General features: G+C 33.3%; 1 protein-coding gene across 1 annotated transcript in view; it reads left to right on the top strand.

Moving 5' to 3' along the window:
* Positions 1–13,199, top strand: part of LOC111048257 (basement membrane-specific heparan sulfate proteoglycan core protein) — a 259,916-nt gene that overhangs the window by 173,907 nt on the left and 72,810 nt on the right. Inside the window, 11 exon segments of the mRNA XM_039422952.1 lie at positions 965–1,267; positions 2,771–2,919; positions 4,528–4,711; positions 5,172–5,190; positions 6,312–6,493; positions 7,775–7,920; positions 8,743–8,866; positions 9,151–9,268; positions 10,326–10,502; positions 11,304–11,454; positions 12,211–12,328. Of these exon segments, the coding sequence (XP_039278886.1) occupies positions 965–1,267; positions 2,771–2,919; positions 4,528–4,711; positions 5,172–5,190; positions 6,312–6,493; positions 7,775–7,920; positions 8,743–8,866; positions 9,151–9,268; positions 10,326–10,502; positions 11,304–11,454; positions 12,211–12,328 (1,671 nt within the window).

Genomic DNA, 13,199 nt, shown 5'->3' with positions numbered 1-13,199 from the left:
AAAGTTTTTTCAATACCTTACAAGTGTTCAATGTGGCCTCCGGCTGCTTTGAATCTGCGGAACCATATCACTGCTGCCGTGCATTCAATAACACTAGATACCCTTTCTCACATGTGGGACGAGTTTGGCTAGCGCGTAGATGTTTGCCGTGCAGCAGCCGGAGGTCACATTGAACAATTGTAAGGTATTGAAAAACTTTGAATCTTTCTTTATCCATTGGTATAAAGATTGTCCATTTTGCATTTTTACTTTAATAAATACCAAGTTTTGTAAATGAGTACATCATTTAGAATAACCCTATATTATTACTGTATAATCATTATTTCAAATGTCCATTGAAATCTATATAAATAGAACTAAGGAATTCTGCTACTGCAAATATTGACCGAAGAACTGAATAGCAGAATGAAATAGTTCTCAGTTCTATTTATTTAGCTAGTTATATTTATTTCATAGTCCTCATTTTATTTATTTAGTTCTATTTATTGGGTATTTGAAATAATTATTATACAGTTATCAAGTTTCAAATTGAAAAATCAAATCTCATACAATAATAAATTGCTGCAATATTTGTACAATCTTTCCCACATTTTGATGTTTTATTATTAATCATTTTCCTAGTATTATAAAAAAGTAAATTCGTATGGCTTTTGTTGGTGGGGAGTCCCTTGCGGGAAGTTCCCAGCGCCTGAATATATAATTCAAGCCGTCAATGGACCTCACGACTGTCATACTTCAGCCGGGACCGATAGTTTAACTTCCCCATCCGATAACACGGGAGTGATCTGGTCGAAAAAACTTTTGGTATTGAGAGGGGTTGAACCCGGGATCTCTATGCTGCTACGCAAGCACTATTCACTAGACCACGGATCACTCCTCCTAGTATTATATTATTTATCAACTCAATCAAATTATACATTTCATATTTCATATTGTGAAATGAGTGAGCATTTGTGTGTACTAGCTGGTTTAATGATGGAACTGATGCCGATGCGCGTGTTCGCCATACCCGGCCGGGTGGTGCGCTTCAACTGCAGCTACCACAGCTTGGAGCAGCTGTCAATCACTTTCGAGGAGGCGTTCTGTCCTCCGCTCAACTACAGCCAATCGCTGAGCAGTTCCTTCTTCAGCCGCATCTACCGCTATTACTGGGGATCCGAGCGCATTTTGGATCTCAAAATTCAGCCCGCACATAAAATGATCACCTGCAAAGTCAGGAATCGGCAGGGAATTGTTGTGGGGTCGTTGTCCTCATTGATAAACACAGGTTGTTAACTGGAATTTGTGATGAATTTTGAAGCTTCAGTGAGGATTCGTCGGTGGGCGGTGTAGGATATATTTTGTACAAATATTTAATGTGCACGTTTGATTGAATTGTGTATTTGTCTATCAATTTGATTGAATTGTGTTGTTTTTCACCCCAAGATTTATGGTTAAATTGCTACCTACAGTGAATTCCTCGGTGAGCGGGCTTTAGATTCATCATGTGGATGCATCATGTGTTTTTTCACTTGAATTGTACATTTATTGATTGTTTAATCCACAAATTGTCTTGTTAATCATTCTTCTCATTCATTCATTGTTTTCCATTTCAAGAAAGCTGGAAATGGTCTTCGAATACGTCACTTAGATCTACCATAGAGAAAAGATAGCATGATGCTGGATCTACTAAGTCACGTATTCCTACATTTGTTAATTGTTCAACTGTCGAGTTTATCATTTTTTGGAAGTTGAAAGTAATTCCATCCTTGTCTTGTCCATTTATTTTTGGTAATTAACATATTTATTTGTAATTAGAAATCATCTCATTTTTGTCTTGTCCAAGTATTGTTGTCGACTGTTTCCCGTGACATTTTATTTTTTCATCCCACATAAGTTATGAATGGTAGATAATTATTCGCTTTTGTATTGTCGTTCTAGCTAGGTTCAGGTTATCTATTAATGTCTTGTATTTGCTTCAAAATTTGTTATACCATTATGAAAAATTGAAGAAGTCTACATGTGTGGTTAATCTGGTGTACTGGTATAGTGTTTATAGAATAGAATTATAGTACCTTTTTTAAAATAAAAAAAAATAAAAATACTAATCATAACGACTAGTTTCAGTGTTCCACACCATCTTCAGGGTTTAAAAAATAAATTACAAATAATTTTTTTTCATTTGGTATAGTGTTTTTATGTTCATTATCATTTAACCTAATATTGAGGGGGCTATTGCCCTCGTGAAGATTCTCTTGCATTTTAATTTATTTCATGGGTCACATTCGAATTTTCAAAATATTATTCCGTTGGGATAAAGTTTTATAAGCCAAATTTTATGCAAATTGAAAGCAAAACTTTAGTCTCATTGTGTTCAGTATGTGGTGGTAGACTTCAATAACAATATTACTGCTATTATTTCTCTCTACCTGAATATGCAGGTTATATGTCTTGTCTTCCAGCAAGATATTATCAAGCCCCTTTTGTGACTGACAGAAGGATTATCAAGAGACTAACATAAATAGCTTCAAAAGTTTTACCACTTACAGGTAGAATATTTAAAAAAAAAATGCTATAATCTCAACTGAAATACTCTGTTTTTGTCTCTTTTTGAGATTGACAGAAGGATCATCAAAAGACTAACATGAATAGTCTCAAAATTATTACCACTTACAGGTAGAATATTTGTAGAATATTTAGAAAAAAATGCTTCAATCTTAACTGAAATGCCCTTTTTTTGTCGTATACTACTATTTTGCTCAAACATTGATAATCTATTTTTTGCACACAGAAACGGCTACAGCTGGTCCATTGACCGAGTCTCCATCAGTATTGCCTCAACCCACCATTTCCATCTCAATGGGAGAGCCGACCTACCGAATTGCATTGATAGGAGAAACAGTGCGCATGAACTGCTACGGACGCTCACTTACACCAGATGTGAGTAACTTTTTTCTTTCAATAATTTATTTATTTATTTAATCATTCAGAATTACACAACTTACAGAAAAGTACCACAGGCTCACGCCCAAAACGGTTCCAATTCTAATTCAATAATAATCGAATGAATAATACAAATACGTAAATATAATTCCCTCTAAACACGGACTTGTTCCATATTAGAGTAGCAATTTTCAGGGAAATGAATTGTAAATGCACACTACTAGAGGAGAAATTTTCAGGGAAATGAATTGTAAATGTACACTACTAGAGGAGAAATTTTCAGGGAAATGTATTGTAAATGTACACTTTTGAAAATAAATGTCTTATTTTTGTTCCTAAGTTGCATGAATGGAATGAATTTTAATTGAATAATTTAATTGTACTGTGCTTTATACACAACGTCATACAATCAACTAAACACGGACTTTTCCCATATTATAGGAGCAATTTTCAGGGGAATTTATTGTAAAATGTACACTTTCTAAAAATAAGTGTATATTTTTGTTTAAGAGAGTTGTATGAATAGATATAGAATGAATTTGAATTGAATAATATCATGTACTTTTCTTCACTGTGCTTTATACACTACGTCATACAATCAACTAGACACGGACTTTTCCCATATTATAGGAGAAATTTTCAGGGTAATTTATTGTAAAATGTACACTTTCTAAAAATAAGTGTCTTATTTTTGTTCAAGAGAGTTGTATGAATAGGATGAATTTGAATTGAATAATTTCATTTTACTTTGCTTCACTGTGCTTTATACAAATTGTCACACATCAACTTTGACAATCACAAATTAGCAACGTAGTTAACATTTAACATGTAGAAGGGCGGCATAGTAAACACACGGTCTAAAAATTACACTCATAGTGAGGTCCACGTTGTAATGGCAGTGATATTCTTGTCTATCATTCAACAAATCGGATAGCGCTATCTCTCTCTCGCTTTGCTCTGTTGCCAGATCGGCTTTTAACAATGTAGAATTGATAATTAACAGAATATTCAATTTTAATTATGAAAATTTCTCTATGAAATTATTGAAAAATATAATTCCTTGGTTGATGAAATATAATTGATTATTTTTAACGAGAATGAACAATAATTATTATTACATTTATAAACCTGTATCAGCTACCGTCAGGAAGGCATTGATAAGACAGTGAGGATCATCAACGTTGTTCTCCTATCTTTCTCCACTGCCATTATAACGTGGACTTCACTATAAATAGAAATATTTATACTTATATATATTTACTGTCGGCCTCAGTAACTACTTTTTAGCGCTAGTTTTGTATTCAATTTTAATATCACCATCTCAAACAGGTCTAGTACCTCGAGATTTTAATACTCAATTGTCATTTCATTTTCTTTTGTAATAGTAATTCAGTTGTAAAATTTGTATTCCTTTTATTATGTATTTCTAAGATGTTGTAATTTTTTTCTGCCAATAAAATATTTTCACATAGTGGCGACAGAGATAATTGAAATAATTCTATGAATCGATTGTAATTCATTGCATTTGTGATGTATATAGTTGAAATGTTTGTACTTTGTGGAAATGAATTTGAATGTCAATTAATTGTCTTATTTTTGTTCCAGAGAGTTGTATCGCTGAAATGGTCAAAGGATGGAGGGGAATTGCCAAGAGGTAGATACGATGACAACATGCAAGGGTTGCTGACTATATCGAACATCCGGCCGAGTGACTCTGGCGTCTACATCTGCACAGCTAGTGATGGCTTCAGCTTTGTCACTGAACAAGCAAGGCTCTACGTTGAAGACAGTGAGTACTCTAATAAATCATATTTAGAGTGAATAATCAATTTTTAAATTTTCAGGCGTTTCCACACATTAATTTCACTGAACAAGCAAGGCTTTTCGTTGAAGATTGATTGAGTACTTTATTTATGTAGATTACAATATATACTGGCTTATACACTTATATACAATAGCTTACAATACAGCAAAATTATAGATGAATTTACATAATATAGACTAAGAAAATAATTATTGAACTGTATATGATATGAAAAAGCAATTTGTAATAAAATAACTATAGATAATAATCATATTGTTATGCATCTACATAAATTGGCGGAGCTTTGGACATATCAATGTCCATTCTTCGGAAAGAATATTAAAAATATCCTCCCCACTAACTCTCTACCAAAATGTATTGAAGACAGAGAGTACACTTATTGATTGATTAAATTTAGGATGAATGATTAATTTTCAATTTACAGGAGTTTTTGCACTTTTAATGTCAGTCTAGATCACTTTATCTTGGGATATTTTTCCAAATTTTTCAATTACAATGTACCGTACATTCTCGGTTAAATAAGTTTGAAGTTCCTACAAGACATCGATTAGTTGTTGATTAACTACATGAAAGAGAATTTTAATATGAGTTTTTGTTGGCAGAGAACCTTCCAAGCGAAATAGATAAGTAATTAAGGTAGCAGGAATAATTTATAATAAATTCTTTTTGATATTTATTATTTTACAAGTTGAACATGAAAACCAGTGATATTATTCTCAGCTGACATTTTTGTCTGAGTTAAATTTGGATTTTCTATTAAAAATCCATGAATAATATAATACTTTGATTAAATAATTATTCGAATTATGCTATTCTAATTAATAGATGTGAATGTTTAATACTATTGTTAATCTATCATCTATGTTTCTTGCTCCACTTGAAAGAGGGAAACATTGGGAAAATTAACGTAACAGGTACGTTGTAAGTTTAATGTTCACTTTCATATACTATTCTCCGTTTATGAACCTACTTGATCAAGAACCTTGAAATTGAGAAAATAGTTATTTGTGCAACTAGTGCGCAAAGTGACAGTTTGCTGCATCGAAAGAAACGTTTACGCCCGAGCCGTAGGCGAGGGCGGAATGGTTTCTTGAGTGCAGCAAACGAACTTTGCGCACGTATTTCACATTAAATTTTTCCTACAGTTACCATTGAATATGAAAAGTGGGTAATTATGGGTAAAATTGCCTGAATAATGTAGTAGTGTTTGAATGGCGGGGGGCAGCTGTGTGGTGTGTGCTGTGTGGGTAGCACTGTGCTGTCGTTGTCCTTGGTTATAATATCTACTTAATAATTAGCGCGTTGTGCTTCGTTGCACCTCTGCTCACTATAGCAGCCCACTCACTGTTACCAACTTAATTTTGATTTTGCTGCACTGGTGCTCCATATAACCTACTAACTATTTTGCGTTGTCATGCTGCAAATCTGGAGTACGCAAAGTACTCACTTTGCGCACTAGTGCGGAAAAGTGATTCTTTGCATTTGTGATGTATATAGTTGAAATGTTTGTACTTTGTGGAAATGAATTTGAATGTCAATTAATTGTCTTACTTTTGTTCCAGAGAGTTGTATCGCTGAAATGGTCAAAGGATGGAGGGGAATTGCCAAGAGGTAGATACGACGATAACATGCAAGGGCTGCTGACTATATCGAACATCCGGCCGAGTGACTCTGGCGTCTACATCTGCACAGCTAGTGATGGCTTCAGCTTTGTCACTGAGCAAGCAAGGCTCTACGTTGAAGACAGTGAGTAATCTGATCAATTATATTTAAATTGAATAATCAATTTTAAAATTATCAGACGTTTCCACACGTTGAATTTCACTGAACAAGCAAGGCTTTTCGTTGAAGACTGAGAGTACACTTATTGATTGATTAAATTTAGGATGAATGATTAATTTTCAATTTACAGGAGTTTTTACACATTTAATGTCAGTCTAGATAACTTTTTCTTGGGATATTTTTCCAAATTTTCCAATTACAATGTACCGTACATTCTCGGTTAAAAAGTTTGAAGTTCCTACAAGACATCGATTAGTTAAGTAACTATATGAAAGAAAATGTTAATATGAGTTTTTGTTGGCAGAGAGCCTTCCAAACGAAATAGATGAGTAATTAAGGTAGCAAGAATAATAATTTATAATGTATATTTATTTATGATATTTATAACGTGATATTTATTATTTTACAAGTTGAACATGAAAACCAATGATATTATTCTCAGCTAAAATTTGTGAATTAAAATATTTTATCGCAAATTGAAGAGTATAATACTGTTATTGAATATTCAAGTTATGCTACACTAGATAAAAGATATAAATGCTTAATACTATTGTTAATCTATCATCTATTTTTCTTGCTTCTCTTGAAAGAGGGAAACATTGGGAAAATTAACATAACAGGTACGTACGTTGTAAGTTCAATGTTTACTTTCATCTAGTCTTCTTGTTCAACCTACGTTATTATAAACCTAGAAAAATTTAAAAATTAAGTAAAGTCATGATTGTCTGTTTGCCTAATAATCAAATTGATAATGCCTATCATATGAATAAATTAATAATTTAGATGAGATGATCATGTTTCATGTATTGTAGGAAACTCTTTTAGAATTTCGCGTATGCATTTTGCTTTTATGCATTGTAATGGATAAATTAATTGGATTAGTTAAATTTCACGTTCATAGGCTCAAATTAAAGTTGAATTCTACTGCGGTACATTCCTGTAGTCTAAAAGCTTGATAGTATAATTAACTGTACTGTAAGTTGATGACAGAATTTAGTCTGAATATCTAACACTATATATCTCGAAGTATTTGTCATTTTAACATTGCTGCGATTGGATTCCTGTATTGCATTGTTCCAGAAAAATTAACTTTCAAATTATGAACTTCCAAATCTCTAAAGTTTGATCTAGGTAACAATTTAAATAAGATTGAGCTCTTCTAGTCCACAATTATAAACTCTGAAGTTTTAGATCTCTCAAGTTTTTTCTAGATCACTTTTCAAAAATGTCAATGGCTTATTGCAGCTCACAGGAACGTTGCACCGAAAGTGACGGTGACTCCAGCCTACTTGACAGTGAGAGAAGGAGATCCGGTCGAATTCCGTTGCCTTGCCACCGGAACTCCTACACCTGTATCACAGTGGATCGGCCAGGGCGGAATGAATCGACAGGTGAGATTCAGATCAATGAGTAATGGTTCATTTATTTGATAAGATTAGATAAGGAATAATGTTTTATATGTTGATAATAGAATACTATTTCCTTTCTTATACTCCATAATTACTGACAATTATTGATTTATCGCTCAATTTGACACTAGAAAATAGAATAAAGAATGCTTCAAAAGAGTTAATTTACAGAATCATCCCATTAAAAATTCATCTTTTGCTTCAAAATTAAAATTTCAGAAGAAATATCTGTCTTTGAGTTGTTTGTTTTTCAGTTTTATTTCCACGGTTTTTGCAGATTTGACACTAATGAGATCGGACGACACAATTTTTTTAAATTTCGATCTAAAATTACATAGCTGTAACGTAAATGTTGGTGTTATAAATGTTGGATACTTATGTTTTGAAGGAACGGATTCAAGGATCCATAGGTTCAAAGAACCTCACACGTCAACCGAAGCTTATTGTGAGTGCTGCCACAGGTTACTTAGCTTTAAGAAAGCCTCCAAGACGCTGTCCATAAAAACGGGTTATTTTAGCACGCTCCATTTTCAAAACCTTCTAATCCATGAATAATGCAAATTGCTTGTTTAATGTTTCTTTTTATCGACTTCCTCATAGCTTAGCCCATTTATCGAACATGAAAATTTTATATACGGTACCTTGATAATATTTAGGGAAAAAGTAAATTTGTTTGGCTTTTTGTTGGTGGGAATCCCTTGCGGGAAGGTCTCACCTGGCTTCAATATATTATTAAAACCGTCAATGGGCCTTACAAGTGTCCTGCTGGGAAATATTTCATTATTTTTTCTCTTCCATTTTCAGGCTTCGTTTACTGGTGGATTATTCTATATCAATGCCGCTCGCAAAGAAGATGAGGGAACCTACGAGTGTACTGCTACCAATGTGGCTGGTTCAGATGCCAAGCGTGTTGTTTTGAAAGTTGAGAGTGAGTACATAATTTTCAGCTAAATAAATTGAAAATTTCAACATTTAAATTGAACTTTTTTACATTCCAATACCTACTATTTAGTACAATAGATAACTGATATGAATAGATAACTTTAATGAATGTAAGAATGTTACAAGGTTAATTCACTTTAAAAATTTGAAATTTATAATATAGTGATAAATCTCTTTGTCCAAAACATTACAAAATTACTCCAACTAATAGATTAGGGATCTCAAGAAGATTCTTCATAGTTTGCATGAACTAATTGAGTGACTTTTCAGGTACCCGCATTCCAATAGACAACGCCAGCTCAATATTGACTGTAGAACCGAAAGAGTTTGTTGGTTCCGTGGGTGAAACAGTGGAACTGCAATGTCTACCATTGCTGGTCGATTACACGTAAGTTTCTTTCCAACTTAGAGCTCCTTACATTCTTCAGTTGCACTTTTCATTACGAACTGCTTATCAAAAGTCGATTACACGTACGTTTCTTAAAACCTCCTTACATTCTTCAATTGCACTTTATGAACTGCTTATCAACAATAACTTTGAATAGGTACTTGAGAAAATTAAAGAATATCATGACGTTTTAAAAGTATTCAAAGTGACGCCTTCCATAATTAATATTGATTGTTAATTGTTAATATCTATCCATAACTAGGATATCATCATTATTATTATATCATTACAGACTTGGGTTATGATCTCATTGGATGAACATATGTGAAAGTACATGTTGTAATGGATGACCAAGTGCGCAGATGAGAAACAATATCTGGAAAGAGCAATAGGAACATTCACACAGAACGCGTGCACTTACTGGCAACGTTCGGTGTGAACAGCTACAGATAAGACACAACGTGTTTCAGTGGCTCTTTCCAGATTTTGTTTTTCGGCTCATGTATGACCTGACATGCAATTGCACATATACGTATCCAATGTGATCATACCTTTAGAGGTTAATCTAATTGCAAACACTGATCAAAATAATCTAAAAAAAAAATCTTGCCGAATGACGTTCACGAAATTCACGTTGTTCTCAATTTCAACTTTTTAAAATTTAATGTTGTAATGACTTAATGAACTCAGGTATTTGAACTCAGGTTAAAAACTTTCAATTCCATCCCTATGAATAGTCATAAAAATTTAATGTCAATATGAATTAAATTAGGCAATATACACTGCTATATGCACTGGACAATACTGATTGAGATGTTGAATTAAAAAATGTCTATTCAATTCATATTTTAAAAAATTAATGCAATCTCAAGTGTTGAGAGTCTAATTTTGAATTGCATTATCCATTGATTTTCATTGAATAAATGTATCTTAGGCCTACTAGTTGTACAGCGCTCATTTCAGATTCTTCCACTCGTAAGCGAGATTTGAGTAGAATCAACAAGCTGTATTAATTCGTATTCAGTCGTTAAAACTGACCATTTAATTTCAATTTTAGAACACATTGGAATCGTTCTGGACAGCCTCTGCCTTCGTACGCACAAGATCGCGACGGAGTGCTGACTATCTACAATGCCAAACCTGCCGATTCTGGAATCTACATCTGCTATGGTGTGTCGTTGAGCAACGGCCACAGAGTGCAAACACAGACCAGGGTTTCAGTAGAGAGTAGAAGGTGAGAGACATTTTTTCATTATTCTTACAGTATAATTATATCTCATCTAGGAAATGTATGTATTTCGATAACCTCCCGTTCCTTGAGGGTTTCAGAAAACCTTAAAGGCGTTTGTTTGGAGTCCATGTTCAATATTTCTGATGACTTAAACTAAATTGAGGCTTCATGTAAAATAATACTCAATCAAATTGGTTGATCCTATTTTTCAAACTTACATTCTGCAAATGGCTTTTATATAACTAACAGAAAACCGTAATGACGTTTTTGAAATATGATCAATCTCGGAAAAATTTTCAATCAGTTTGACCATTAACAAATGTTTGTCACCTATGAATGACCTAATCCTTCATCACAATTCTCAATAAATAACTAAGGTAATTCGTCATCCGTTTATTTATGTGTATAAAAATTCAATTTCCCAACTTCTTGGTGTATCTATCAATTTATCTACTTCTACCACTATCATGCCATTGAATGGCATCTACAATCTACAAATCGAAGTCTCTTTGTCAAGTATGTCTTATTGAATGCATTCTTCTTTCATAAATCACTTTCTGATCTTTCATGAATGAATTTTCCTGTATTCTTCACTCCGGTTTTCTGTATTGTTCTATTCTCATACTACTTATAATAATATCTAATTCAAACAATATTATATCTATTCACTATGTGTTTCTATGTACTAGGAATTTGTATTACTATAATCCCAAAACTTGAAATTCATACAAAAGATACACATTTTATTCAAAATACGGTAACTAGCTACTCAATATTTTCATACTTGAATTGTATTTGCTGCAGTTTGCCGCCGAAAGTGACGATCGAGCCGGAGAGTCAAACAATTCTGCAAGGTAGTTCGGGAGAAATCCGCTGCCTGGCCTCTGGCGACCCCCCACCCTCTGTCAAGTGGACCAAGCAACAGGAGAGAGATAATTTCCCACCGAACATTCAGGTAATTCAAGCTTCAATCAATCTATTTATTGATTTATTTATCAATACAATTATTACAATGATCTATAATATCACTTTTTTGCTAATGGTTGACTACCTGTGACAACCAGGAAGATAGTGGACCTGCCGAAAGATCTCGTAGTCACAGTAAGTGAATGAATTCATTTATTGAAAAAATCTGACTGCTAGTCGTTAATTTAATAGCAAAAAAAGTTATATAATAATCAGTTCGTGATGGAAAACAACATTGAAAGATTTATAATAATATATATATCATAATCTGAAAAGAGGTAAATTAAGCTTAGTTTGTACTATTCCTCTTTCAAATTGTATGATGATTTCAAAGTCAGAAATTTTTTTCGAATGACTTATTTTTTATCTCAGTGCAGGGTTTACCAATTTCTTGAATCAATAATGAAATTTGATAGTGAATACCTACAATAATTTTAAAGTTACCAATAGTCTATCTAAAGGTACGAACAGAACGGGGAGGTCGATGTTTATCTTTCAGTTTCGATCGATGTCACTAATCAGCTGGCAAACATATTAACATTTGGATGTCATCGTGCTGAAACGTGATCGAGACTTTGTTCTGTTCACTCACATACTTTACAATGTGTTTATACTGCATTGTGGTCGAGGAGATGCTTCAATCAAGTAGAATGAGATATTTCACCATCTAGGCATTTGTGATGAAACTTATGTTGTCACAGGTAAACATTTATAAATAATAAACTCATCTTTTTATTTTTGGCAGGTTGTTGGACATACATTGCGTATCACATCTGCCAGAGTGCAAGATCGAGGATTGTATGTTTGCTTGGCAGAAAATTCCGCAGGAAGCTCACGGGGAGGAGCAAGAGTTGAAGTAGAACGTGAGTAGTGATTCAACTCCTGTTTTAAAGTGTTTTTTATTATCGATCAGTACTGTTGAATTCAAAATTGCTTTACGCATTTGGCATCAACTATCACATTTTTTCCATCAAATTTCAAGTTCTCATTGAATGGAATGTGATATTTCAATGCCTTAATTATGAATCATACATCAAACATTCTTCTCTACAGTTTTACAAAGATAGGACTCTTACAGCAGGAGGAAACAATATTAGTAACTTGATCAATGATGCACTATTTTATAAGAATTTCTTCATGTTGATTTTTATAATAGAATATTAGCATATAAAAAGCATAAGCGAGTAGATAGGGATAGGGCACGATATGCCGTTTTTCTCTTTATCTTATTCTATGTTAATTTTTTCTTTTCTCATTATCTTTGTGTTTTGATTTTGCAATGTGTACGTATTTATGTAAATGGCCGTTTGCCATAGGTCACTTCAGACCTGGCAAAGGAGAAAAAATAATTTATGAGTCGTAAAAGCTAAGGGCGTTAGAGGAATAGCCGTTTGAACACATACATTTTTTAAATCTCTATTTAAAGTAGAACCACGAAGTCTTAACAGCTACCAACGGCTCACAATATTCTGGCTACATACGTCAACATGCCCATGAACACTACTACTCGCCAATGCTTTCTCTATGATATAAGTGGGTATTTGACTTTTTTCCTATTTCTTCAACATCAAAGTTTCTTTTAAAGACAAATTGCAATCTAGTCTTAATGGGCGGCTTTTTTCTGATCTGGAATTCCAACACCACAACATTCTAGCAATTTTGTCTTTTTTATTGTGTTCTTTTTTTATTGATTTATTCAATTCAATCATTCAACACAATACAACTTCCAAAAAG

The sequence above is a fragment of the Nilaparvata lugens genome, chromosome 3, assembly GCF_014356525.2.
Source record: "Nilaparvata lugens isolate BPH chromosome 3, ASM1435652v1, whole genome shotgun sequence".
Classification (NCBI taxonomy): domain Eukaryota; kingdom Metazoa; phylum Arthropoda; class Insecta; order Hemiptera; family Delphacidae; genus Nilaparvata; species Nilaparvata lugens.
The sequence above is the reverse complement of the archived record's forward strand: the minus strand, read 5'-3'. Positions and strand labels throughout refer to the sequence as shown.